Here is a 25,217-nt window from a genome sequence, read left to right as displayed (position 1 = left end):
TCCACACATCAACAAGCCATTCCCTAAATGAATGTGAAGACATAACTGGCCTACTGACCAAACTATCAGATTACAAAAACTCGAGAAAGCAATAGCAAACACAAATACATAATAAAGTCAGAATTCCAAATGCTCATGACAATCTGCCAAACTGGGCAAAAATCAACAGCTTTGTATTTCCAAGGGAAATTCAAGTTTTGTATTTATCTTTTTTAAATCCAACATTACAAGAACATCAGGTCAGGTAGGGTGCTGGGAGAAGATGACAGAGCTTTTGGTGGACTACAAGGTAATATAAGTGAGGTTGTTGAAAAGGCTAATTCAACCTCAGGTAATACTAAGAATCCAGAAGAACTGACTACACCTAGTTTAGTGAGTTCCTTTCTGTGCACCACACTTCAGTGAAACTGTTAAACTAGAATTCACTCATACAGATGAAAGAGACTTGGATGGTACTTCCAGTAAATGCTGACTAACTGAACATATGCATTTAACGCTGCTCCCTCCCTAAACGATACTAAAATGACAGTGAGGGATTTAAAATATTTGGAACTAGGAAGCCGGTAGGAGAGAGATAACTGACCCAGCAGACTGCAAGAAGCTATTTCTGAGTCAACAGTGAGAAAAGCCAGGAGGCAAACCAATTTATGCCACAAAACTCCCCCAAATTTCAGGAATTAGTGGTATATGATATCTCTGGAACTTGAGGTAAGAGTAGGGCTACAAATGGGAGGATTCATGAAAGGCTACTTAAGGGCAGTGAGACCCTCTCTGCAGGTGGGTAACTAATTGCTCTTTTACCCAGAAAAGTTGTGGGCAGGGGTATCACACAGAAAACCAAAGGACTAAGGGGAAGTTTACATATTAAATACTGAGACCAACTCCCTCTCCAATGTTCTTTCCCTGCTTGGATCCCAGAACTCTAGCAGCCAGACGAATACCCTCCAGGAGAATAGATGAGACTTCTTTGGGAAAATCTGACCAGTCCAAGAGAAAAGACCAAAAGATATTGACGCTGGGTGTTTCTCAAGGAAATTCAGGCCAGCCTGACCACTCTACAGTGAATCCACAAACAACTGTCCTATTCCCAAATGAATACAATGCTTTCAAACAACCTTTTGGAGCCCCACACTTAAATAATGAACAGATGGCTAAGATCACCAGACATTTAAGGAAACTTTTAACATGAATGCAGAGATAAACAAGGAAAAAACTCAGCTGGAAGAAACATGATGCAGATACAGGGAGAAGAGAACTTAAAACAAATGCACACACATACGCACAGAGGGATAAAAACAGATGATGCAAAAATAAAAAAGAATACTAAAGAGTACAAAATAAAATACCATAGGAAATTAAGAACTCATAGCAGAAATAAAAATGCAATAGAAATCTGAAAGATAAAATTGAGGAAATCTACCAGAATACGGAGTAGAAGACAAGGAGTTCAGAAATGAAAGATAAGAAAAGTAAGGAACAGGGGAAACAGATGGGAAAGAATCAAGGAAAGAACTCAGGAAAATTTTTCCCAACTGCAAAATGCAAATTTCTAGACTGAAAGACACCTCTCCCACCATCCCCCAGGTGTCCATCATAATGAGATCCACAAAAGGCACATCACTGAAAAATGTCAGAACATAGGCCACAAGGAAGATCCTAAAAGGTTCCAGAGAGAATGTAACAAGTTTAATGCAAAAAATGAAAGAAAGAAAGAAAAATTCAAGAATCAAGATGGCATCACACTTCAATAGCCACCCTAGCAGGAATAAGACAAAGGAACACATTTTAAGTTCTGAGAGAAAATAATTTCCAATGTAGAACTCTAAATCCAGCCAAGCGTTAAATATGTATGAAGTAAGAATAAAAACATGCAAGGTATCAAAAAAATTACCTCATGTATCCTTTCTTAGGAAGCTACTGAAGGAGGTTATTTTACCAAATTAAGGACATAAACCAAGAAAGAAAACACCAGAGCAGGAACACTAATAGAAGAAATCAAAGGCTTGGGGAAAAAAATCAAAGGCTAAATAAACGGAGAATTGCACCACATTCACGGCTTGGAATACTCAATGGTATTTGACAATTCCTTCCTAACTCATCTATAGTTTCAACACAAGCCAAAGCCAAAATCCCCCCCAGGATTTTGGGGGGTAGATACTGATAAGCTGATTTTTAAATATAAGGAAAGGCAGAACTAGAAGAGTTAAAATTGCTTTTTAAAAAGAAGAAAAAAGTTAGAGGATTCACACTAACTGATTTCAATATATGCATATATACTATAAAGTTATCATAATCAAGACCATGTATATGTGTCAAGACAGATCAACGAAACAGAATAGAAAGTTCATAAATCTATATGGTTGATATTTGAAAAAGGTACAAAGACAATTCAATAGGAAAACTATAACTTTCATCAAATTGTACTGGAGTAATTAGACACCCATATACAAACAAAAACCAAACAAAATCCCAACCTATATACCTCAAACCTTATCCTAAGTGTAAAGTGTAAAAACAGAAAGTTACAGGGCAGTGTGTTATCTAGCTGCTTGATTGAGGAAGTGTTCTGAGGATCTACTTACTCCTGACACAGACTACCAACCAATTTTGGGTTTTCAACCTCTCTTCTCACCCATGCCCTCAGAGATCCCTGAGCCTTAGATTCCTGGTGATCTGGGTCTGTATTTATGCTATGTATTTGTCCTTTGGGGAAGGAGCAGAGATAAGTGCCTATGTTCAATCCCCCAAGTTGACTAGATTCATTGGTCTCATTCAAACACAGATGTTCTGAACTCTCCCCAGACATTCTGGTTTGAAGGCAGAATAAGTTTTCTTCCTCCAACTCTACTTCACCTTCTTCTCTTCTGCCTTTATTTTCCTTACACAGATTTGTAAAATACAGGAAGCCATAAAGCAATTTTTAAAATTGTCTAGTATTTCTTTCTAGTGGGGGGAGAGGTAATTAGGTCTACTTACTATTTTTAATGGGGGTACTGGGGATTAAATCCAGGACCTTGGGCTTGCTAAGCACACACTCTACCACTGAGCTATACCCTCCTCCTCAAAAATTTTTTTCTAATAATTTTTTAAAGTACGTGGGATCCAGATAATTGGGAAACCAGCACAAAGAAAACAAAGGGAATCCTCAGCATGATGTAAAGGGAGATCTCAAATGGACAGCCATGCAGCAGGCCTGAAAAGTGGCCATCTCAGACTGGAGCTCAGGAGAAATCTCATCAGAAAACTGAAAGAATAGCTAAGGTACGTGTGCTGACTCAAGGAACAATCATACAACCAGGCTAGAATTTAGAGGTCGATCAGTCCTCAATAAGCACATAGAAAACTAGGTAAACAGCAGAACAACACAATTATTATCTCTAAGAACAACAGAAGATTATGTAGGAATGATGACATATTACATGACTCATAACTCAGCTGTGAAGAGCATTCACACAGTCATAATGCAGAGACTGATCACTGATCCAAACAAACCTGATACGTATACAGTAGGATAAGGGTGGCTAGCAGCACGTACATGGGGGCGAGGAAGAATTTGGAAGAGAGCCCAGTCTTCGTCTTTCATGATAGAAGCCAAAATTAATCCCAAAAACTGAACAATCAGGTGGTAGTAATATAAGCATGTTAGACATACAGAGGGAAATAACAGAAGATTTGAGTTCAAAGATGTAAAAGTGATGGCCTCAGAGCAGCAGCAAACAAGTGAAAGACCTTAAAAAAAAATCCTGCTACAAATGTTTGATTCTTTAAGTATATATATATTTTGTCAGATATATATATATATCTGACAAAAATAAAAATTAAATAAATCAAGCCCTAAGAGGGAAAAAAGGGGCACAGGATCTGGAATTATAACCCGTGATACCTTGGTGGGTTGGACTGCAGACCTCAAAGTCCCCACCAGTTGTGGGATTCTGTAAAAGCATTCCAAGTAACCATCTCCTTTGACTCAGCACCTTCTAACGTGGGACTAGGACATGTGTGCCTCTTCCTTCTGCCCCACCTCCACCTCCTTTTAGCTTTCAGTATTTTTTTCAAAAGTCCTAAATATATTCACATTTGATTAAAAATCACCTATACTATTTGTCGAAGCAACTGAGACATAAATATTGAAAGAGTAGAAGAGAAAAGTGCATGTCTGAGTGGCAGAAGGCTGGAAGAGAAATGAGAAGATAGTCTGATGCAGTGGTTAAGAGACAAACTAAAGCATCCACTCTGGGTCCTGTGGTTCCATGGCTGTGGGACACTGAACAGGTCACAGTCCCCAGTTAGCTAAGAGATTCTGGGACCATGGTAAGAGCACCTGGGCTTCCTGGCAGGGTTAAAGGGCAGAGTTCCGTGACTCAGTCGCTAGATGCAGACTAACAGCAAGAGAGCCACCTGAGATTGGTGAACAACAGCAAAGCGACACTTTTGATTTGTTTAATATTTTAAATAAAATTTACACTACCAAAGGGGGGAAAAAATCACACCTCAGCTTAAATGTTGGTCATTTCAATGTGGAAATAAAAATATTAAACACATTACAGGTCCCATCTTTTCTACAGGACCACCTCGAGAGTCAGTGTGACTCGTCCATAGGCTTCAGGGGAGCTTTATTTTCTACTCAAGGACACTATTTTCTTTCACTCTGTGTAATGAAATACTGCCATGCCTACAGAGACAATAAATTTATCCCAAAGTTTACTGAACTCCGTCCTTACCAGTTAAGAGTAGACATGGATCATACTTCAAAAATAGTGACTATATTCCCTCAGGGTACTTTTGTATTTCCAGCTCGTAGTTTTAAAAATTAGCTTAGAATCTGCCAAGAAATTATCAGCACTCTGTACACTGTAAACCCTATGACTTTAGGCTACTTAACAAATAGACTCAGGTGCGCCCCGACACTCTGTGGACGCCCTTTTGTATGGACTGCATCCTTCCACAGGGAAAGTCTTCTTCTTGGTTGAATCTAGTACTTAGCAGCCTGAGCAGTGCTAGTCAGTAAATGCCGAATGGAACCCCAGCATGTGACTGGCCTGGAATTTTCTCTTTATTCTATCAATATTCTTGGTTCTCCTAGTTTTTTTCTTTTCGGTGCCATCCTCTCACTGCTGAGCCACAGTCACAGGAAGGGATCATTTCTGCAGGCTGTTCTCCACCCTTCTGGTCACACTTTGAACAAAATACGTAGGATTTGTAACTCTGCCCACTCTGCTCCCAGTTAGGCACTGAGAAGATGAGCCAAAAGAGCTTTCACTGTGTATCGTGCATCGCGGGTCAGTGGGAAAGAAGGAAGGGGGAGCACGCGGAAGCAGGAAGGTAAGCCTTCGTTCTTACAAATCTATGAGCCAGTACTGCCCACCTAGCATACTTAGGTGCTGACGAAGCTCAGAGTCTCTAAATTATGTGCTCTTCTTTTTTCTGACTGGCTAGTATTAAAGACTTCATTATAATGTGGGAAAACATGCTAACAAGGTCAGGTTCAGAATCACCAGCATTAAAACATCTGGAATAGTAGCTTATTTTAATTTTCAGGTTTATTCCCGCTTACCTCCATTGACAGGCTGTATTTGTTTTAATCGTAATTCTGACCAGGATCATTAGCATCATAAACTAAAAATTCAGTCTCTGAATACCCCATCCCCCCATCACATATATTCAATAGACATTTACTGAAGATCTAGTATTGGTTAGCCCTTGTAATATCATCACTGTCCTGAATTCTTTCTCAAAACAAAAGACAGTCAGCATTCGATTGCATCTCCAGATGGCCATTTGGAGTGCTGTCTGGAGCAATAACTGTAACTGCCCTACAATCACTTACCGAAGACCCAGAGGAAAAGAGAAGAAAATCCCCAAGCACAGAAGGTTGGTCCCTCTCTTGCTGTTGGCCAGGTGGCCTCACAGCAATTCGGATTCTGAAGTTTCAAAGTTGAAGGATCCTTTTGTAAACTACTTGCCCTTCCCTAACTTCTTAAATATCTCAGTCTACAAATCTGAGAAACGATTCACACGAAAGGCGTTTAATTTATCATAAGGCTTTTTATAGTACGTTAGAGTGACTTGAAATGTATTTACATGATTCTGTCAATATTGTGAAGAACGTGTTGAAGTTTGTGATGTGCTCAAACTCAGTTTCATGTCTGCTGAGCACCTCCTACTAAGGGTTACCTAATCAACAACATTCTTGCTGCTATACTCACTTTTGGTCTCACTTAAGGGAACTGAGAAGAAACATTACAAGCATTGTTCTTAAAAAGCTGTCCTGTAGATCAGTTTCTCAAGATGAGATGAAAAAAAAAAATTTTAGGTACCAATACAGACATATAGACCAATGGAATAGAATAGAGAGCCCAGAAATGAACCCACAAACTTTTGGTCAACTCATCTTTGACAAAGGAGGCAAGAATATACAATGGAATAAAGACAGTCTCTTCAGTAAATGGTGTTGGGAAAACTGGACAGCAGCATGTAAAACAATGAAGCTAGAACACACCCTTACACCATATACAAAAATCAACTCAAAATGGATTAAAGACTTAAACATAAGACAAGATACAATAAACCTCCTAGAGGAAAACATAGGCAAAACATTATCTGACATACATTTCAAAAATTTTCTCCTAGAAGAAATAAAAGCAAGAATAAACAAATGGGACCTAATGAAACTTACAAGCTTCTGCAGAGCAAAGGAAACCAGAGATAAAACAAGAAGAAAACCTACGGAATGGGAGAAAATTTTTGCAAGTGAAACCGACAAAGGCTTGATCTCCAAAATATATAAGCAGCTCATACGACTCAATAAGAAAAAAATAAACAACCCAATCCAAAAATGGGCAGAAGACCTAAACAAGCAATTCGCCAAGGAAGACATACAAATGATCAAAAAACACATGAAAAAATGTTCAATATCACTAATTATCAGAGAAATGCAAATCAAAACTACAATGAGGTATCACCTCACACCAGTCAGAATGGCCGTCATTCAAAAATCCAAAAATGACAAATGCTGGAGAGGCTGTGGAGAAAGGGGAACCCTCCTACACTGCTGGTGGGAATGCAGTTTGGTGCAGCCACTATGGAAAACAGTGTGGAGATTCCTCAAAAGACTAGGAATAGACTTACCATATGACCCAGGAATCCCACTCCTGGGCTTGTACCCAGAAGGAAATCTACTTCAGGATGACACCTGCACCCCAATGTTCATAGCAGCACTATTTACAATAGCCAAAACATGGAAACAACCTAAATGTCCATCAACAGGTGACTGGATAAAGAAGATGTGGTATATTTATACAATGGAATACTACTCAGCCATAAAAACCGACAACATAATGCCATTTGCAGCAACATGGATGCTCCTAGAGAATGTCATTCTAAGTGAAGTAAGCCAGAAGGAGAAAGAAAAATACCATATGAGATCGCTCATATGTGGAATCTAAAAAACAGAAACAAACAAACAAACAAAAACAAAGCATAAATACAGGACAGAAATGGACTCATGGACAGAGAATACAGACTTGTGGTTACCGGGGGGGGGGCGGGGTAGAGGGTGGGAAGGGATAGACTGGGATTTCAAAATTGTAGAACAGATAAACAAGATTACACTGTATCGCACAGGGAAATATACACAAAATGTTATGATAAATCACAGAGAAAAAAATGTGACAATGAGTGTGTATATGTCCATGTACGACTGAAAAATTGTACTGAACACTGGAATTTGACACAACACTGTAAAATGATTATGAATCAATAAAAATGTAAAAAAAACAAAAAAAAAATTTTAAGGACAAATGAATTGAATGAGGTCAGTTAAGCCAAGTTAAATTAGTTTTGGGTATGGGAGTGTGGCGTGTGGGGCAATGAGCCTTTAATACACTGATACGGTGACTCCACAAAGGGGAGGGGGTAGAGGTTATCCACCCAGCAGAACTTCCCAAACTCTTCTGACCTCTATGAGGACCATCTGGTAGCCCTGGTACCTCCCATAGGAGCACATATCTGGAGAAACCCTGCTTAAGGTGCTCTTACATAAGGAACATTTGTATCCTTAAATGGAAAGGCATGTGTAGGACCACCTAACAGAGCACAGAGCTCAGGTAAGTAGCAGGTCATGAGGAAGAATTCCCTCATCACAGGAGGTTCCCAACTGTTCCCTTATCACTAACTCAACAAGAAACATGTGTTTCCACTTGGTCTTAGTTTACTGTCTCAGATTAAACTACAAACTTTTAAAAACTATCACCAAATCCAGAATTGAATTCAACTTTAAAATGAAGTGTCTTATTAAAATATTTCCATACCTTTATAACTGAAATCTGCTTCAACCACCAATGTCTACTCCAAAATGTTTTTCTTGATGTAAAAGTACAGCTAGTTTCAATATATTTAATATGCTAGATTTTAAAACTTGATGTTTTTATAACAGTCTTCCAACATATGATGTTTTTAGAATTTATGAAAATACAAAATCACATGCCAAATAGATTTGAAAAAGCTGAGTTTTTAAAGCACAGATTAGTTTAAAAAAAAAATTTCCAGGTTTTGCCCCAGTGGTAAAAATCTCTGCCTTTGTAATTTGATTCTTATGTGCTAGAGTCTTCATTTGTGCTAGAGTCTTCAACTTCACCATGGTCATTTTCTTCACCCTTTCCTTTCTTAATGCTCCTGAGCCTACTGATACTCATTATTAAATAATGTTAGCAAAAAATGTTACCATCAATTACATTAATCTTTTCAGAGGCCATGGATCTCCAAAGACTGACCAAATAAATAAATACACATTCCTTATTTAAAACTGCGTTCTTGAGAATCTGAGTTTTGGGAAAAGGACACAACTGTAGTCATATTTAGTAAACTTACTGCCATGATAGACTTGTTCCAACTTAAGTTCTTAGAAAAAACTGTAGAAGGACTCAGGAGGAAATGAACAGTACTCAAGGTCCCCAGTGTCTGAAGTTTATAAACACCACTTATAAAGACTCTGTTCCAAACTGTTATACCCTGACCTTAGTTTGAGGTGCAATGACTTAAAACCAACCCTCTCACCACACACAGACACTTTAAAGCCAGAATAAACTGTACACACAAGCTCTGAATTTAAGTGACAGAAAAGTGACATCTAAGCTACATTTAATACAGTACTTAAATATAGTTCTCAGTACAGCAGAGGGAAGGGAATGCAGGGCAGAAGGGAATGCACAGGTTTTGATCTACCCCCAGCTTTACACTACTTGGGGACCTTGGGCAAGCTGCCTAGGCTTTCTGAGCCTCAGTTTCTTAATCTGTAAAATGGGGCTAACACTGGTACCCATCTCAGAGTGGCAGGAATAAAATGAAATTTATTATATGAGAGCAGACAACTAGGGACTAAAAGCAGGGAAAACCTAGTGGCCTGCTCTCATATTCCATGCTCTTTCATTCCCCTGGGAGACCACTCGTCCTTAGAGCATCTCCTTGATGCACATGACTTAGAGCATTTTCTGAAATCCAGTTCTGGATCTTCAACTGCCTATGGCAAATCACTATGTGGAGGTATTAATATCATTATCACCTCAAATTCAGTTTCCACAAAATTAAATTCATCTTCCCCTCCCCACATACTCCACATACTAGCCTCCATCTCAACTCACATGTCTACCAATTATAATACCCTTCTCCCATTACACAGTACTCTAAACTGGTTTATCCCTCTCCACTACCCCACATACCAGATGAAGGGAGGAAAATCTGCCTTATTTCAAGTCCACAATGTCTCCTCTGGTTCCCACTTACAGTGCTGGTTCGAGTTACTGAACAGCTTCCAGGGTGGCCCCTGGTTTCCTTTCTCCTGCTTTACGCACAGGCAAGGCTCAGATCACTCCCCCTTAAATCACTCAGAAAAACCCTCCATGGCTGCCCATTCCCCTCCCCTTCAAATAGTGAAATCTTCCCTACATGTAATATTTCTCTCTGCTCTGGCCAGGTCTCCTTTCCAAACTGACACACAGTAAGTTTGGAAAGGCTGCCTTGCCTTTGTTCTAGCTGTTCCCATTCATTTCACTGTAATGTCTTCTCTTGTCCCTGCTTTCTACTAAAATCCATCTGTTCTCCCACTCTTTCTAAGCCCATCCTTCAAGGCCAAATTGAGGCTGACTTCCAGGAAGCTCACTCACCAACCAGTCCATCCTTTCATGCCTTCTCCATTCCCTGAACTCCTAACCACCCAATTTATTATTGCTGTTCATTTCATCCTTAGCACTCATCTTCCAGACACAATTTAAAAATTTTGGAAGTTGGGGGTCCCTTTTCTAAAACCCAAACACAGGATTTGTTTAGGGGAGCATTAATGGGTAGGAGAACACCTGAGAGATTTAGTTTATATTAATACCATGTCTGAGACAGTTTCATGGGTTGTGCAGTTTGACACAAGCCTGTGAGACAGGTTTTATTATTGTTCACATTTTACAGCTGGGGAAATTGAGGTACCAAATGTTACAGAATTTGGCCCAAATAACCCAGCTGGGGACAGAGCAGAGCTTTCAAACCATACAGTCTGGCTATACAGCCCACGTTCCTGTCAGGACAAGGTGCTGTTTAATTTTTGGACTCTAATAGACCTTTAGAGCAGCAGTAGGGAAAGGATTTCTTATAAGGATGGCAGAAGGCGACTTACCGATTAGGGAGGATCACTTAGTTGAAGATGGTGAAGTGAGACACATATAATAGACTAAATTCAACTGAATTTTATATCAAGAAAATTCTACACTAGAAATATTATGTTCAAAATTAAATTCTTTTGCTATTATAAATAAAGCCACATGGAAAGAGTCTTACATCTAGCATTACTATTCTTTTGGATTACTAAATAAGTGGTATCACTTTTTTATGGCTTTCCATGTATGTCATCAGTGTCCCAAAAGAGTCATTCCAATTTATTGAGCAAATCAATAAAGTATACTTGAGTCAAAACCACATGAACAATTAATATCATTCTGTTAACTTTGGTAAAAGTTACAGAAGAAAAGGGTGTCTCTGTGCCCTTAATTTGATTAGATTATCAGCAAGATTTAACATATTTTAGTTTATTATTTCCTCTTCTGTAAATTAGCTATTTGTTGCAGAAATGCAGTTTTTATACAGTGAGAACTCTTTATATCACAGAGATAGTCTACATAATAATGTGAATCTTCAGTTTTACTATTGCTATATCAAAAAACAAAAAAAAAAAACTGAAATTAAACAGAAGGGGAGGGGAAAGGCTCTCTTTTAACTTTTCTGTTCTAGTATATGCCACTCAGTATTATGGCTCCTTAAGTGCATCGGGTAGGAATGGAAAGAAAAGGAAGGAAAAAGAAAATTTTAGGGAAAAGGAGGGGAAATTAAAAAAAAAAAATGTACCAATCAAACAGAAAAACAGAAGTGAGAAGTGAGAAAAGCCAGAAAAGGAAATTGGGTGCTTGAGAGGGAAGAGGTTATCCTAACCCCCAAGGTTCTTTTGGGGCCCACTGGTTGTGGGAATACTAATTAGCTACTTAACCATTATTCCAACCTTAAATGCTCTTCTTTATCCAGAAGCTATCCTCGCCTCAGAGGGAGAAAGAGGCAGTGGGGGTGGGGAAGAGAGATGGGGGAGGGGTGCTTCGGCAGTGGCTAGAGCAGTATCACTGGGGAAATAGGAAGATAATTGTGTGATTTTCAACTACGAACAGTGAAAAGTTTTGTAACAGAGCGATAAGCAAAATGTTAGGAAACACTATAAAAGTGTGATTTTATAGGCAGAGGAAAATGGCAAAACTATGTAGCAGATATTATCGGCTGCCTACCCAGTCACCGTTCCCACTCCGCACCCTCCACCCAGCCTCGCTGGCAGAGTCCTAATTTTGTTCTGGTGTTGCTCAGCCCTCCACTTGACTCAGAGGGAAACCCTGGTTAGTCTAAGCCAATTACAGAGCCCTTCCCTTGCCTCCTCCGTGCTACAGATTGTTCAGGGATGACTGTGCAGCCCTCCCCAACTCCTATTAAAGGAAAACCACTGGAGATTGTCAGCTCAGCAAAAGATGAGCCCACAACAGTCACATCCATCTTGAGAGCTACCTTCTTTAAAATGACAGAGAGAGAGAACTCAGGTCCTCACTGACACCAACAAGCCACTGAACCTACCAAGCTGGAAGCCACCTACCTCTCAACTTATATGAGATAATAAGTTTTCCTTAATGTTTTAGCTGTTTAGATGTAAGGTCTTTTATTTCTTATAGCTGAATCATCCTTAAGTGGCTCATAACAAAAAATCTTACTAGACCGTTATCATCATTCAATATTACAATGCTACCAAAGGAGCCAATTTTAATACCTTCACTGCTCCTTGAACATCTTGAAGTAACCATGTATTTTCAATTTTTCCATCTTTTTTGCTATTTTCCTTATTTTATGTTATACAAATGTATCCAGAAATCAAACACTCCTGTTCAACAATTTTCAGCATATCTGACAACCTTAAAAATTAGGACAAAAATAAGCTTTTAGGAGCTTCCTTACTAAATAAATGCCTAAATATTTGATTATGGCATGTTGCAGAGAACAGTTAAAAAGAGTAATAATACTATCTTCACAAAAATAATAAATTCCAGCAGTTTATCCAAATTTTTTAAAGTAAATCCTGTTACACACTTGATATGAAATCAAAAAGGAGTCCATCAAGGGAAAAAAACTAACAACACCCTGTTGAGTATATTAAAACATACTGAAAAATGTAAATCTCTTTCAGAAATCACTTTAAAAAAAAGTACTAATTTTGATACAATACATAAATTCAAAATTGGAACATTATGCTATGCTATATTCCAATAAACAAGAAAACACAAAATATTAAAAGGGAAGAAATATTACTGTGCTAGAAACTTTAACCATTTTCACAGAGTGAATTTCCACAGTAGAAATAACAATGCCTCTTCAATGACTTAAGTTTTTCACCAGCTCAAACCCTTTTTCTAACTCTGCACATAAAGTCCCATCCATCTGTGCCTGCAAAAACATCAGCACTGTAAATCCAACTGCCCCGTTATTGGAATGGACTAGTCTTTTCCAAGCTACCTTGACACAATTATTTACACCTTATAAGTACACTTGCTTCACCTGTGCGATGTACACCTGCAATAGACAAGCTGCTTAGGATAGCTGCTAAAAATTCTGTTGAGCACCTTCTTCAAAAATATTTGTCCCTTAAAAAAAATTCTATCAAATTTTAAAACATCAGAATCTCTAAGGGAGGAGTTCATTCACATCCACCCATGGAAGGAAAAAGAACATTTATTAATTTGTTCAAATATTTCACGAGCACCTACCATGTACCAGGTACCAGATAAGCACAGAGAATAACAGCAATGAACAAAGCAGATGTGGTCTCTCTCTTCATCAGCTCAGTCTAGATCAAGGGTCAGCAAACATATTCCATAAAGAACCAAAGAGTAAATATTTACATTCGCGGGCCATAAGGTCTCTGTCACAACTATCTACTCAACTCTGCTGCTGTAGCATGAGAGCAGCTGTAGGTGATACATAAACAAATGAGTGTGGTTATTTGTGGACAATGAAATTCAAATTTCTTATAATTTTTATGAAATAAATTCCTCATGCAATAATATTCTTCTTTTAAGAAGTATAACTTTCACTGTTTGCAGATGACAAGATACTATACATAGAAAACCCTAAAGAAGCTACCAGAAAACTAGTAGATAGAGCTCATCAATGAATTTGGTGAAGTTGCAGGATACAAAATTAATATGCAAAAATCAGTTGCATTTCTATACACTAACAACAAAATAGCAGAAAAAGAAATTAAGGAAACAATCCCATTTACCATTACACCAAAAAGAATAAAATATCTAGGAATAAACCTACCCTAGGAGGCAAAGGACATGTACTCTGAAAACCCTAAGACACTGATGAAAGAAACAAAAGATGACATAAACTGATAGAAAGATATACTGTGTTCTTGGACTGGAAGAATCACTATTGCTAAAATGGTCATACTACCTAAGGCAATAGACAAATTCAGTGCAATCCCTATCAAAGTATCAATTACATTTTCCCCAGAGCTGGAACAAAAAACATTAAAATTTGTATGGAAATACAAAAGACCCCGAATAGCCAAAACAGTCTTCAAAAAGGAGAACAGAGCTGGGAGAATCATGCTCCCTGGCTTCAGACTATACTACAAAGTTATAGTAATCAAAACAACATGGTACTGGCACAAAAACAGACACACAGATCAATGGAACAGGATAGAAAAGTCCACAAATAAACTCATGCACTCAATCGATGACAAAGGATGCAAGAATATACAATGGAGAAAGGACAGTCTCTTGAACAAGTGGTGCTGGGAAAACTGGACAGATACCTGTAAAAGACTGAAATTAGCACTTTCTCTCACACCATATAAAAAACAAACTCAAAATGGATTAAAGACCTAAGTATAAGACCAGATACTATAATACTTCTAGAGGAATACACAAGCAGAACACTCTGACATAAATCACAGCAATACATTTTTCAAACCAGCTCCTGGAGTAATGGAAATACAAGCAAAAATAAATAAATGGGACCTAATTAAAAGCTTTTGCACAGCTAAGGATACCATCAACAAAATGAAAAGACTACCTACAGGATGGGAGAAAATATTTGCAAGTGATGCAACTGACAAGGGACTAATTTCCAAAATATACAAACAGTTCATTCAGCTTAATATCAAAAAAATGAACAATCCAATCAAAAAATGGGCAGAAGACCTGAATAAACATCTCTCAAAAGAAGACATCCACATGCCCAATGGGCACATGAAAAGATGTTCAACATATCTAATTGTTAGAGAAATGCAAATCAAAACTACAATGAGATATCACCTTACACAGGTCAGAATGGCCATCATTAACAAATCCATAAACAATAAATGCTGGAGAGGGGGTGGAGAAAAAGGAACCCTCCTACACTGTTGGTAGGAATGTAAATTGGTGCAGCCATTATCGAGGACAGTATGGCAGTTCGTTAAAAAACTAAAAATAAACTTACCATATGATCCAGCAATCCCACTCCTGGGCATATATCTGGAGAAAAATATAATTGAAAAAGACACATGCACCCCAATGTTCACAGCAGCACTATTTACAATAGCCAAGACATGGAAACAACCTAAATGTCCATCAACAGATGACTGGATAAAGAAGTTATGGTGTATATATATATATATATATGTATATGTATATATATACACATACATACATACACACACATACATACATACAATGGAATACTACTCAGTCATAAAAAAGAAAATATGCCATATGCAGCAACATGGATGGACATGGAGATCGTCATTCTAAGGGAAGTAAGCCAGAAAGAAAAAGAAAAATACCATATGATATCACTTATATGTGGAATCTTAAAAAAAGAAGAAAAAAGACACAAATGAACTTATTTACAAAGCAGAAACAGACTCACAGACATAGAAAACAAACTTATGGTTACCAGGGAGTAAACAGGGTGGGAAGGGATAAATTGGGAGTTCAAAATTTGCACCTCTTAGGGCTTGATGGAAATGTTAGGTATCTTGATTGTGGTGGTGGTTTCATAGGGGTATACATCTATCAAAATTCATCAAATTGTACATCTGAAATATGCATAGTTTACTGTACAGAAATTATACCACAACAGAGTTGTTTTAAAAAATAATATCCTTCTTTTGAGTTTTCTTCAACCATTTGAAAATACAGATACCATTTTTAGCATTCGTAGCTTGCAATCCATACTAAAACAGGTAGCTAGCCAGATGTGTCTCATGGGCTGTAGTTCTGCAAACTCCTGGCCTAGACATTAACTGTGTAATTATTTATTGCTTAAAATTTCAAAGGGAAAACACATAAGGCTGTGAGAGTTAATGAGGAGGCAAGGCCTGGTTTGAAGGATCAAGGAGCCTCTTCCAAACAAGTGACGCTGAGGCTGAAACTTAAAGGATGAGCAGCAGCCAGCCAAAGGCCAGGGGAAAAAAGCAAAGAGCTTTCCAGACAACTGAAAAGCATAAGCAAAAGCCCTAAAAGAAGAAGGAATACAATCTACTGAAGAATCTGTGAGGCTGGAGCACAAAGAGTAAGGAGGAGCACGGCAGGAAGTGACAGTGATGCTGGAGGTAGAGACCAGCCCACACAGTGCAGTTGGCTAAGGTCCGAGATTCCGGTCTTTGTACTAAGAGTATCAGAAACCATGAAAAGGTTTCAAGTAGGTGGGGGACACAACCAGCTTGGGATTTCTTAAAGATCACGAAGATTGCAGTATGGAGAAAAATTAGAAGGGAGCGTGAATGAAGATGGGGAGATGTATAAGCAAGGTTCCAGCCAGATATAACAGAAGCCTGGGCTAGGGGGCTGGCAGTGGAGTTTAGAAGGTAAATGAGGCAAGATATCATGACTAGACATGGAAGAATGAAAGGCAGGTTGCCTACATGCCTCAGGTTTCCAGTATCCACACCAGGATACTGGTATCATTCAGTGAACCAGAGAATGGAAAAGATATGTGTGTATGTGTATACAAATTCTGAGTTGTTTATGACATGCTGAGTTTGAACTGCCCAAAAGATACTTCAGTGGAAGTGCTAAGCAATCAGAGTGAACATGAGGGTTAAAAGCCAGGACAGAACTGGTTTCAGTCCAGTAATTCAGTTTGGGAGGAGATGGAATTACCTGAAGCCAGGGTATGTAACAGAGGTTTTCAACCTTGGCAGAACATGAAAATCACCAGGGGAACTTTAAAATCTTTTGATGCCCAGGCACTATCCCTGGACCACAAATCAGAATCTCTAGGAGGAGGACCCAGGCATCAGTATTTTTTAAAGTTCTCAAAGTGTTTTCAATGTGCAGCCAGGTTTGCAAAGACAAGACTTAAAACATTAAGAATTAACAGTAACTACAGAAAGATCAAGAGACTAAGAGACAAAGTAGGTTTCTAGTCCTAGCTTCCTTATAATGCATCTCTCTGACCTCAGACTACTTCGTATCTCTAAATTCTAGTTTAGCTCAACAGAAAGGTGAGACAGTACGCCTAGTTTATCTCTAATATCCCCTAGAGTCCCAAAAATCTGAGCCAAAGTTTCAAAATCGAAATATTTCTTTCTTCTAGGAGAAGGGATAGTAGTGAGGAGACAGAAAAATAGCTATTAACCAATTACTAGTAATAGATAGAATATATTTCTATAAATAAATATCCTCCAAACCAGTAACATTTCTAAACAATAGGATTAACACATCAAATAGTATTTGTTAAGCCCAGAAACATTCTAACTGGACTAGTTTTGCTATATTATTATACTACGTTGTTCTGCAGCTAGCTAACTGCAAAGGGGCATGAATTTAACTTGCAAATTCCTTAACTCAAAATGTTACTGAGTGGAACTTTTCTAAAGATAAAATGAGCTGAAATTTAAGATTTGAGAGGCATGCATCCGAAAACAAAAAGGAAGCACAGGACTCAGATTCAGAAGAGCTGAGATGAAGTCTGGATCAATCACTTAGTAGCTCTGAGTGAGCTGAGTAGCAGCCAAATTTCCTAATATCCAAGTCTCAACTTCTTCAGGTATAAAACAGAAGTAAGTTTAACTTCAGAGTTACTGGAGAAATTAAAACATGAAAATGGCTGTGGAAAATAGCTATACAAAAAGTATTACCATTTTTTACATAACTTTCCAGCCAATTTTAACATTAACTTTGATTTACATATTTTGAGGGGTAGATCTTATATGCTGACCACATAGTATTCAGAAGAAGAAGAAAACAATTGTCTTCATGCCACGACTTTTTCTTCCAGTTAGAGCGGGTCTACTTTGCTGGGCATATTTTGATGGAAGAACTTAGTCTCTGTTGGTAATTCCCACTACACTCTTCAGATTTCATTTTTACCCTCTGACTTCAAATTCCACAAAGCAGAAGGAGACTACCGTACTTTTAAAATTCTGTTAAGGAACAGTTAACACACTTAGAAGTTAACCAGTATTTGTGAACCACTTGCTTGTTTTCCATTACACACAAGGCAAGATATGAGATCTAGAAAACACAGTTAAATATATAGCTCTCAGTTTGAAGACATGGGAGGAGACCGTTGCCATGAACAATTTCTCCTAAAGTCAGACTGACAAGGGGCAGTCTGTTCAACCAGAAAGATTCTCCTCCACCCCGCTTACAACTTCTAAAGTTAGAACCAAAGGACACAGAACTTCAGAGCACTTGCGAAATCTCCTGGCCTCCAAAGCACTGCTGTGAGAAATAATGATCTAGCCATTAACGACAAAGACTGTCGGCAATTTGCTAAGTAATCTTTCAAAAGCCTCCTTCATTCAAACTGGTTTGTCAATGGGAAAGAACATTTCATAAATCTGAAGATTTACAAGTGAACTTTGAAGTTTAACTTTACAAGAATAGAAATTATGGCAGGTTATAACAGAACAAACGAATTATGGAGAGTTGGGAATAAATTTTAAGAGTCTTAGGGAGGATTAGTGCTGTAAAAAGAAACTGAAGACATCTCACGTTTATGTCCCCTTCAAAGAGATTTTTAGGCAAAGGCTATCATGTGTTAGCTTGTTCTGAGCAATTACTAATATTAGCAAGTAACTTGCAGTGGTCACTAATTAAAACAAAACAAAACAAAACAAAACAAGGATTCCACAAGAGTTCTATAAACCTATCTAAGAGTCCTTAAGATTCTTAGATACACATTTCTGTTACAGCACAAATAATTTTGCCAATAATTTCTTCTTTTAGCAATGAAACACAAGTTAGTACAGACTGTGACACTTTTATTTAAAACTGAAAACAGGATAATTATTTTGATGGCAAATTATGATATCCAGACAGTGCCAAGAAAATGAAAATAATACCAGGGCAGACTACAAGAGATGAAACAGTTTGGAAGACAATAAACTCTTTTATGAGAGTCTACAACATAGCAAGAGTCTATGTGGGAAAATAAATTATATTTCAAAAGTGACTCCCTACTACAAAAAGGAAACATACTATATTTACATAAATAAAACCTGCCAGGGCTTTCCAGTTGCTGACAATAACAATGAGAAAAGCTAAGCCAAACTGCAGATTACCTCAAAGCACGTTGTTTGATGTGCTGTGCAGGTTATCATTAGAGTCTGTAGGCAAGTTCTTTTAAGATGTTATAGCCACTGCTCCAACTAAAATATAAGCACTAAGAAGAGCACCAGTGAAAAGAAAAAAAAAAACCCACAAAAAACCTGCTCAACTGTGCAAACTGATGGTGCCATCGACAGAATAGGAAGTAATGTGGGAGAGGCAGGCAAATTTTAAAACAGCTCAAATTTGAGCTTAGAAGAGGATGGCTTGGTGGAATTAGTCCACCAGCTCATGGAAGTAAAACAGCACACGATTCAGGGCTGGATTCACATTCAATGTTACTTGTCCACCAGATGTTCAAATCTGTGTATCTATGTATTCTGTTCATTGACTATCACTGAGCAACTATTATATACAACGTATAGTGAGGAACTGCAATGGATACAAAGATATGGAAAATAAAAGCAGCTCCTATACTAAAGAAGCTTACAAGCCAGCAGAAGGGGTGAGAGAAACATTCTGCCTGGAAATCCAGGCCTCTGAGTAGTTCAAAGTGCTGTGGAGGTTCACGGGCTAGAGAAGATACGCAGCTGCGTCCCTATCTTGTTTCAACACGACACATATAGATACTATATTATACTAACTGGCGATGCTCCAGAAAGCGGCATTAAAATGCAGCAGATTGATAATATTTCACAAATGAAGAACAGATGCCAAAATCTCAAATAACAAAACCAAAAAAAGATGACCAGCTCATTGGCACAAAACCTGCTCCTCAATGCTCCACCGAACACTACAAGTCCCTAAAGCTGAACTTAAAGGCATGTGACAGCTGTTGATTGGTTATAGGAATCCACGGGAAAAAAAATGCACCCCTTGGGGTGCATGACATGCATCTTGTCTGTAGAACATGGCATGATGGAAACAGTGGCTGCAAGAGGAGGAAAAAGCAAAGAAAATGTATGTGACAGCATTCTGAAAAGTAAGATGTGAAGTAGTCAAATATAAGACCTGTTATTAAAGCAGAGTTTTGATCCACCATCCATCTCTCCCAAATTTAATTGTCCAAACACTGACCGAGCCATCCATAAACTATCAATACTTTCCTGTCTTAAAGGCATTTCACCACCAAAAGAGGATGCAAAGTAACCCAGTTCTTTAAAGAAAGGCAACAGGAAAAATACTTTTTTGGTGAAAATGATATTTAAGTAAATATTAGATGAACAGCACCCAACTGAATTCCCCCCAATACACACAAAATCCCTAACCAGCTGAAAGGCATTGTGTGATTCCACACCTTTATCTGTTAATATGAAAACCATGGTCTATCGACCTCTCCTTCATAACATCACTACATATAGTTTTTCTTTGTTACTCTAACTGAACAGGAAGGTTTAACTAACTAAACCAATCACCCTGACTGGTAGAAAGAAGGAAAGGGGGTAAAAAAAAAAAAAAAAAGCACACGAGTAAGCAAACACTCGAAAAAGGAATGGACAAATAAGATGGATACTTAATAAAACATAAATGTCCTCCATTCATCTGCAATTCTAGTCATTTTCTAACAGAGCTCAGATTTTCAGAACAAGTATGCAGGTTATTTAAAACTGAGTTATATATAGTCATTTAGCAGCAGCAAAAACACTTCTGGCATTATCACAGATGCTAGATTTCTGAAGGAATTTTTTTCCCCAAATTAGCGTTTTTCTTCTCCAAGAACTGACCAGCTTTTATTTCTAAAAACAAAAGCCCTTTTCTCCCCCCAAAACAAACAAAATCAAAGACCATAGTTAAAATCTACGCTAATGAAACTGTAAGATTACATCCCAGGCGTTGTCAGAGCCTATTTTTCATACACCACCACCAGACAGTTTGATGCAGTATTCCTGATTGCTTTTTATCGTATTTGTAAATACACTCACTAATCCACTAAATTAGGTAATTTACAAACAGGTCCTCTCAGTTATTAGTGGCCAGCAGTCAAGTCCTATTACATTTGATTCTTATACAGTTGTCTAAACATTTCCATCCAGGTTAAGGGCTCAGATCGGCGAGAGGGAGGCTAGCGAAATTTGGATGGGGGCAGGGTAGAAGCCGAGAGAAATCTCTGCATCTCAGCCTTCAGCGACAACATTCAGCCAGTGCCCACAGAAAAACTAAATTCGGCACCTCTTCCTCCTGTTACACTGGCAACAAAGAGGGAGTTTCCGTAACGCTCCCGTCACCCACCAGGTGCCCAATCTCCTTCCCAGCCCAGTCCCCGCGCTCCCGCAGGGGCCTCGGTGTGAGAAGAGGCCGCGGTGCCCGGGGTCAAGGCACAAAGGGGGGATGGGTGGCAGCGAGCGGCCAGGATCGGGGAAGTGGGTTGTACAAGGGCTCTGGAACCTGCTTAAACACTTAGAGCCTGGACGGGGGGCGGCGGGCGAGAGAAAAGGGGCAGAATATCTAATAGAGCAGAAACTGTAATAAGGTGGGAGTAGGGTAAACAGCCCATGCTGGGGGTACTCCTCCAGGGAGCACAGAAAACAGTCGGTGGATGGGGAGGAGAAAGACTCCACGGAGGCGGGAAGAGAGAAGCCAGGCCCGGAAGACGGGGGAAAGGGGTGCCACCTGGGGCAGGGAGCAGGCGCCCGCGTTGCCTCTACCTGCAGGCTGGCGGGACGGGCCGCTCAGGTGTGACTGGGAGGAAGCGGCCAAGTCGGAAAGGGGCCGGCAGCGTTAGGGGCGTCCCGGGGGCCGCGCAGAGGCGTCTGCGAGTCGGCAGTCACCGGAGCAAGCGCGGGGGCATCTGCGGGACAGGGGGAGGCGGGATGGGGAGGCGGGTGTGGGGGCCTGTGGAGTGTACAGTGGGCTGAAGGGAAGCTCGCGGGTGGTGGGAGGCGGCGGGCGCCCGCGGGGCGGGGGAGGCATCCGGGCGGGCGGCCGGGAGGCGGGAGCCCCTCACCTGCGCGGCTGAGGAGGCGGAGCTGCAGCAGCCCATGGCGGGGCCGGAGGAGCCCGGAGGCGGCGCCGGGCGCGCAGCTACGCCCCGGAGCCCCTCGGCATGCGAGCCGGCGGGCGCCCGGGGAGGGCGCGGCCTGGCCCCGCACGGCTCGGCGGCGGTGGCGGCGGCTCGGGCGGCGGCGGGTACTCAGGGGGCGGCGCGGCTCGGGGCGGGCGCCGGCCACATCCCACGGCGGCGGCGGCGGTGGTGGCTGCGCTGCTCCTGCTCCGCTCCTGCTGCTGCAGCTGTTCCCCAGCGGAAAGGGGCGGGCGGCGGCGGCGGCGCCTCCCCCTGTCCCCCGCCTCCTGCCTCCCGCCTCCCGCGCCCAGTCCCTCTCCCGCTCCCTCTCCCGGGCCGCCGCCTCCTCAGCGCGGCGCGCGTCTCCCATCAGACTCCCCGCCCCCAGTGCAGCGCCGCGCGGGCGGCCGGGCGGCTGCGGCCAAAACGAGGCCGGGCCCTTCGGCGCGCGTCAGAGCCTGCGCGGTGCCGAGCCCATTTAGCGGTGGCACCGAGGCAGAGCGCTACCTCGGGGCGAGAGGGCGCCTGAGGCTGGGGCGCCCGAGGACTGGGCAGGCTCGCAGCCGAAATGGGGTCGGGTTGCTTCCGGACCCACGAGGCACGGGCACGGGCGAGGCGGGCGGAGCTGCTCGCTATCCACACTGGGCTCGCAACCTGAGGACCCTAGTGGCTTCTTACCTCTCAGGTGGCTGATTTTCATCCAGAACCAAGCGTACACAATAAGCCCCTGGAAAACGAGTAGGTGATAAAAGATGAGGAGAAACAAGCATCTGTTGCTACTCGTCCCATTTTGCTGATGTGGAAACTGAGCCTTGAAGGACACTAAGAGCTTAAATGGAATGCACCCAAGGTCGAAACTGATACAGAGGGCTGAAAATAGGGAAAAGGCAAAAACCCCTCCAGGGCTCTCAATTCAGAACCATATTGGATCTGAAGGAAACTTTTTATACAGAATAACACACGGAAAACAATAGGCGGGTAGTAACTCATCATACTAAAACATGTATATTGAGGGCATGCTAAATTCGATAATTTACAGGCACTGGGAATAAAGAGGTGAGCAAAAGAGACAGTTTCGGCTCTCTTACTAGTCCCCGTTGCTACATGAATATGCTATGCGGTATCAACAAGTTAGAGTAGACGTAGTCACCACATTCAAGAAACTTACAACCTTTAAGTCGTCGAGAAATAGTGTGAGGTAAGAAAATGTGGCAGAAATAAAACTAAAAGACCATACTTAATATTAAGAGAACCACTTCAAGGCACGGTTATAAACCTTTTACATGTTTCATTTCATCCTGTCAAAGAAAGTCTTAAAGACAGAGTTAGAAAAGAGAAAAAAAAAAGTTTATTGCCAAGGTGCAAGGGAGACTCTAGAAAGCCTGGCTCATGGAGTGAAGGACAGCAAGTTGTAAAGACTGCTCAAAGTCTACAGGGAAAAAATAGCACAGAAGTAAATTGGCTTCACGTGCCTTGAAAAGGAATCTAAGCAAAGAAAAGTCAAGATGGGAACCTGGGGACAGCCAAAGAAAAGGCCAAAAAAGAAATTCCAGTTGGTGTATTTCAATACCATTTTCTAGGTCTGTGACTGTGGATGAATCACTTCTCGAAAACTCTTTCTTCTCCCCTGTGAAACACAGATAATAAGGATGACCAGGAAGGGTTGTTGTCAAGATTAAGTAACATATTAAAGCAGCTAATAAGTCAGTAAGGGCTCAGCAAGTACTGGTTGAGATCATTAATTCTCCGTCTGCATTTGTTCTCTGTTCCCTTCCAGTTTTATCAGAGGGTCCACCATATCACTGGGCTGTTGAATCTGAGATGTGTTACCAGTAACCATTAGGCCATAAAATAGTGAAAAAAATAAAACTTTAATCGTTCTGGTCCCAATCCTGTAAACTTCATAATTAGACTGTAAACTCCCTGAGAACAAGAGAAAGCATTTTCTCCTTTGTATATCCCTCAGCTCTCTTAAATGTTTGTTGAATTATTCAGTGCTGCCAGGAATAAAAAAACCTTCCCTTGAGATTTTCCCTCAAAGCCTCAAAGTACATCTTGTTTTTAACTGAGGGAGGAGGCTGCAAGTAAAATTATAGTTTTAAACAAGAAGCCATCTGTCTTCCTTCTTTATAATCAAGGAAAGGGGAGTTGTTTCTCTTAGCAGAGTCAATATGGGAGCATTTCTCTCAGATTATAAAAATCTTTTTGGCTAGCGTAGTTATTCCATGTAGTACCTAGTGCTTATATTGCAATTAGAACTGCAGAAGCAGATATAAATACATAACAGAATATCGCAGTGCTTCAGAAAAAAAATGCATTTCACTTTTTTTGGAGGTCTCTTTCCTAGACATGGATGATGGGTGAATATAATTGAAAGGGAGCACATTCCATTGTGCTTGACCGATCTGAGCTCTAGTTTTCCCTTAAAGGGTTAATGGGACTAGGAGTTCTAAGGTTCTGCAAGGTGCTTTGTAAATATACTAATTATGTATGTATGCACCTTATATGCATATGAATGTGATGTTTTAAAATTATACCTTGTCATTAGCATGAGAGAAAGTAACAGCTCCCAAACTGATATTCTGTACCTTCTAAGAATGAGTCTTTCTCGTCCCTCTTCATGTCCAAAAAAGCCGCATAAGAGGAATGATTCAGAGGGGGGCAGATTACTGTTCCTTTTCACTCTTTCTCATAAACAAGCACACAGAGCATTCAATGAAGTTAAACTACAGCAAATAAAGAAATCATGAAAGAGAATTTCTTTCCAATAGTGATCAGGGTACTGATTTCACCACCATGAGGTGTCATCAAGGCAAGCCACTTGGGAAGGGCTTAGATTTGTTTTTCTTTTTCTTTTGAGAAGAAGAGGGGTTTAAAAAAAAAAAAAACTTATGTAAGAACAGCATCTGCACTAACCAGGATAAAATTATAAGGTCTATCAATCTTGGTGCTGCAGGGTAAAATCAGATCACCAGCTGAGCCAGCCAGAAATGCTTCCCAGTGGTCTACTATTGCATAATTGGCCATGTGAATTCCGGGGTTTCCAGCTTCAAATAGAGGGCTCGGTGCTGGTCACTCACTGAGGGAAAACGCTGAACTAATGGTCT

At 40.3% G+C, this 25,217-nt stretch overlaps 1 protein-coding gene across 4 annotated transcripts in view; it reads right to left on the bottom strand.

Annotated features, from left to right (window-relative positions):
- Positions 1-22,470, bottom strand: part of SLC44A1 (solute carrier family 44 member 1) — a 172,193-nt gene extending 149,723 nt beyond the window's left edge. The window contains exon 1 of one of the 4 annotated variants that reach the window (XM_072959868.1): positions 22,054-22,470. In XM_072959868.1, the coding sequence (XP_072815969.1) occupies positions 22,054-22,089 (36 nt within the window). In that variant the 5' untranslated portion in view covers positions 22,090-22,470. Of the gene's footprint in view, positions 1-21,754; positions 21,775-22,053 lie in introns of those variants that run through there. The other 3 variants (XM_072959870.1, XM_072959869.1, XM_072959871.1) reach the window with 3 other exon arrangements.
- Between the last annotated feature and the right edge of the window lie 2,747 nt (positions 22,471-25,217).

This window comes from Vicugna pacos, chromosome 4, assembly GCF_048564905.1.
Source record: "Vicugna pacos chromosome 4, VicPac4, whole genome shotgun sequence".
NCBI lineage: Eukaryota > Metazoa > Chordata > Mammalia > Artiodactyla > Camelidae > Vicugna > Vicugna pacos.
This window is presented reverse-complemented; position numbering and strand designations above follow the sequence as displayed.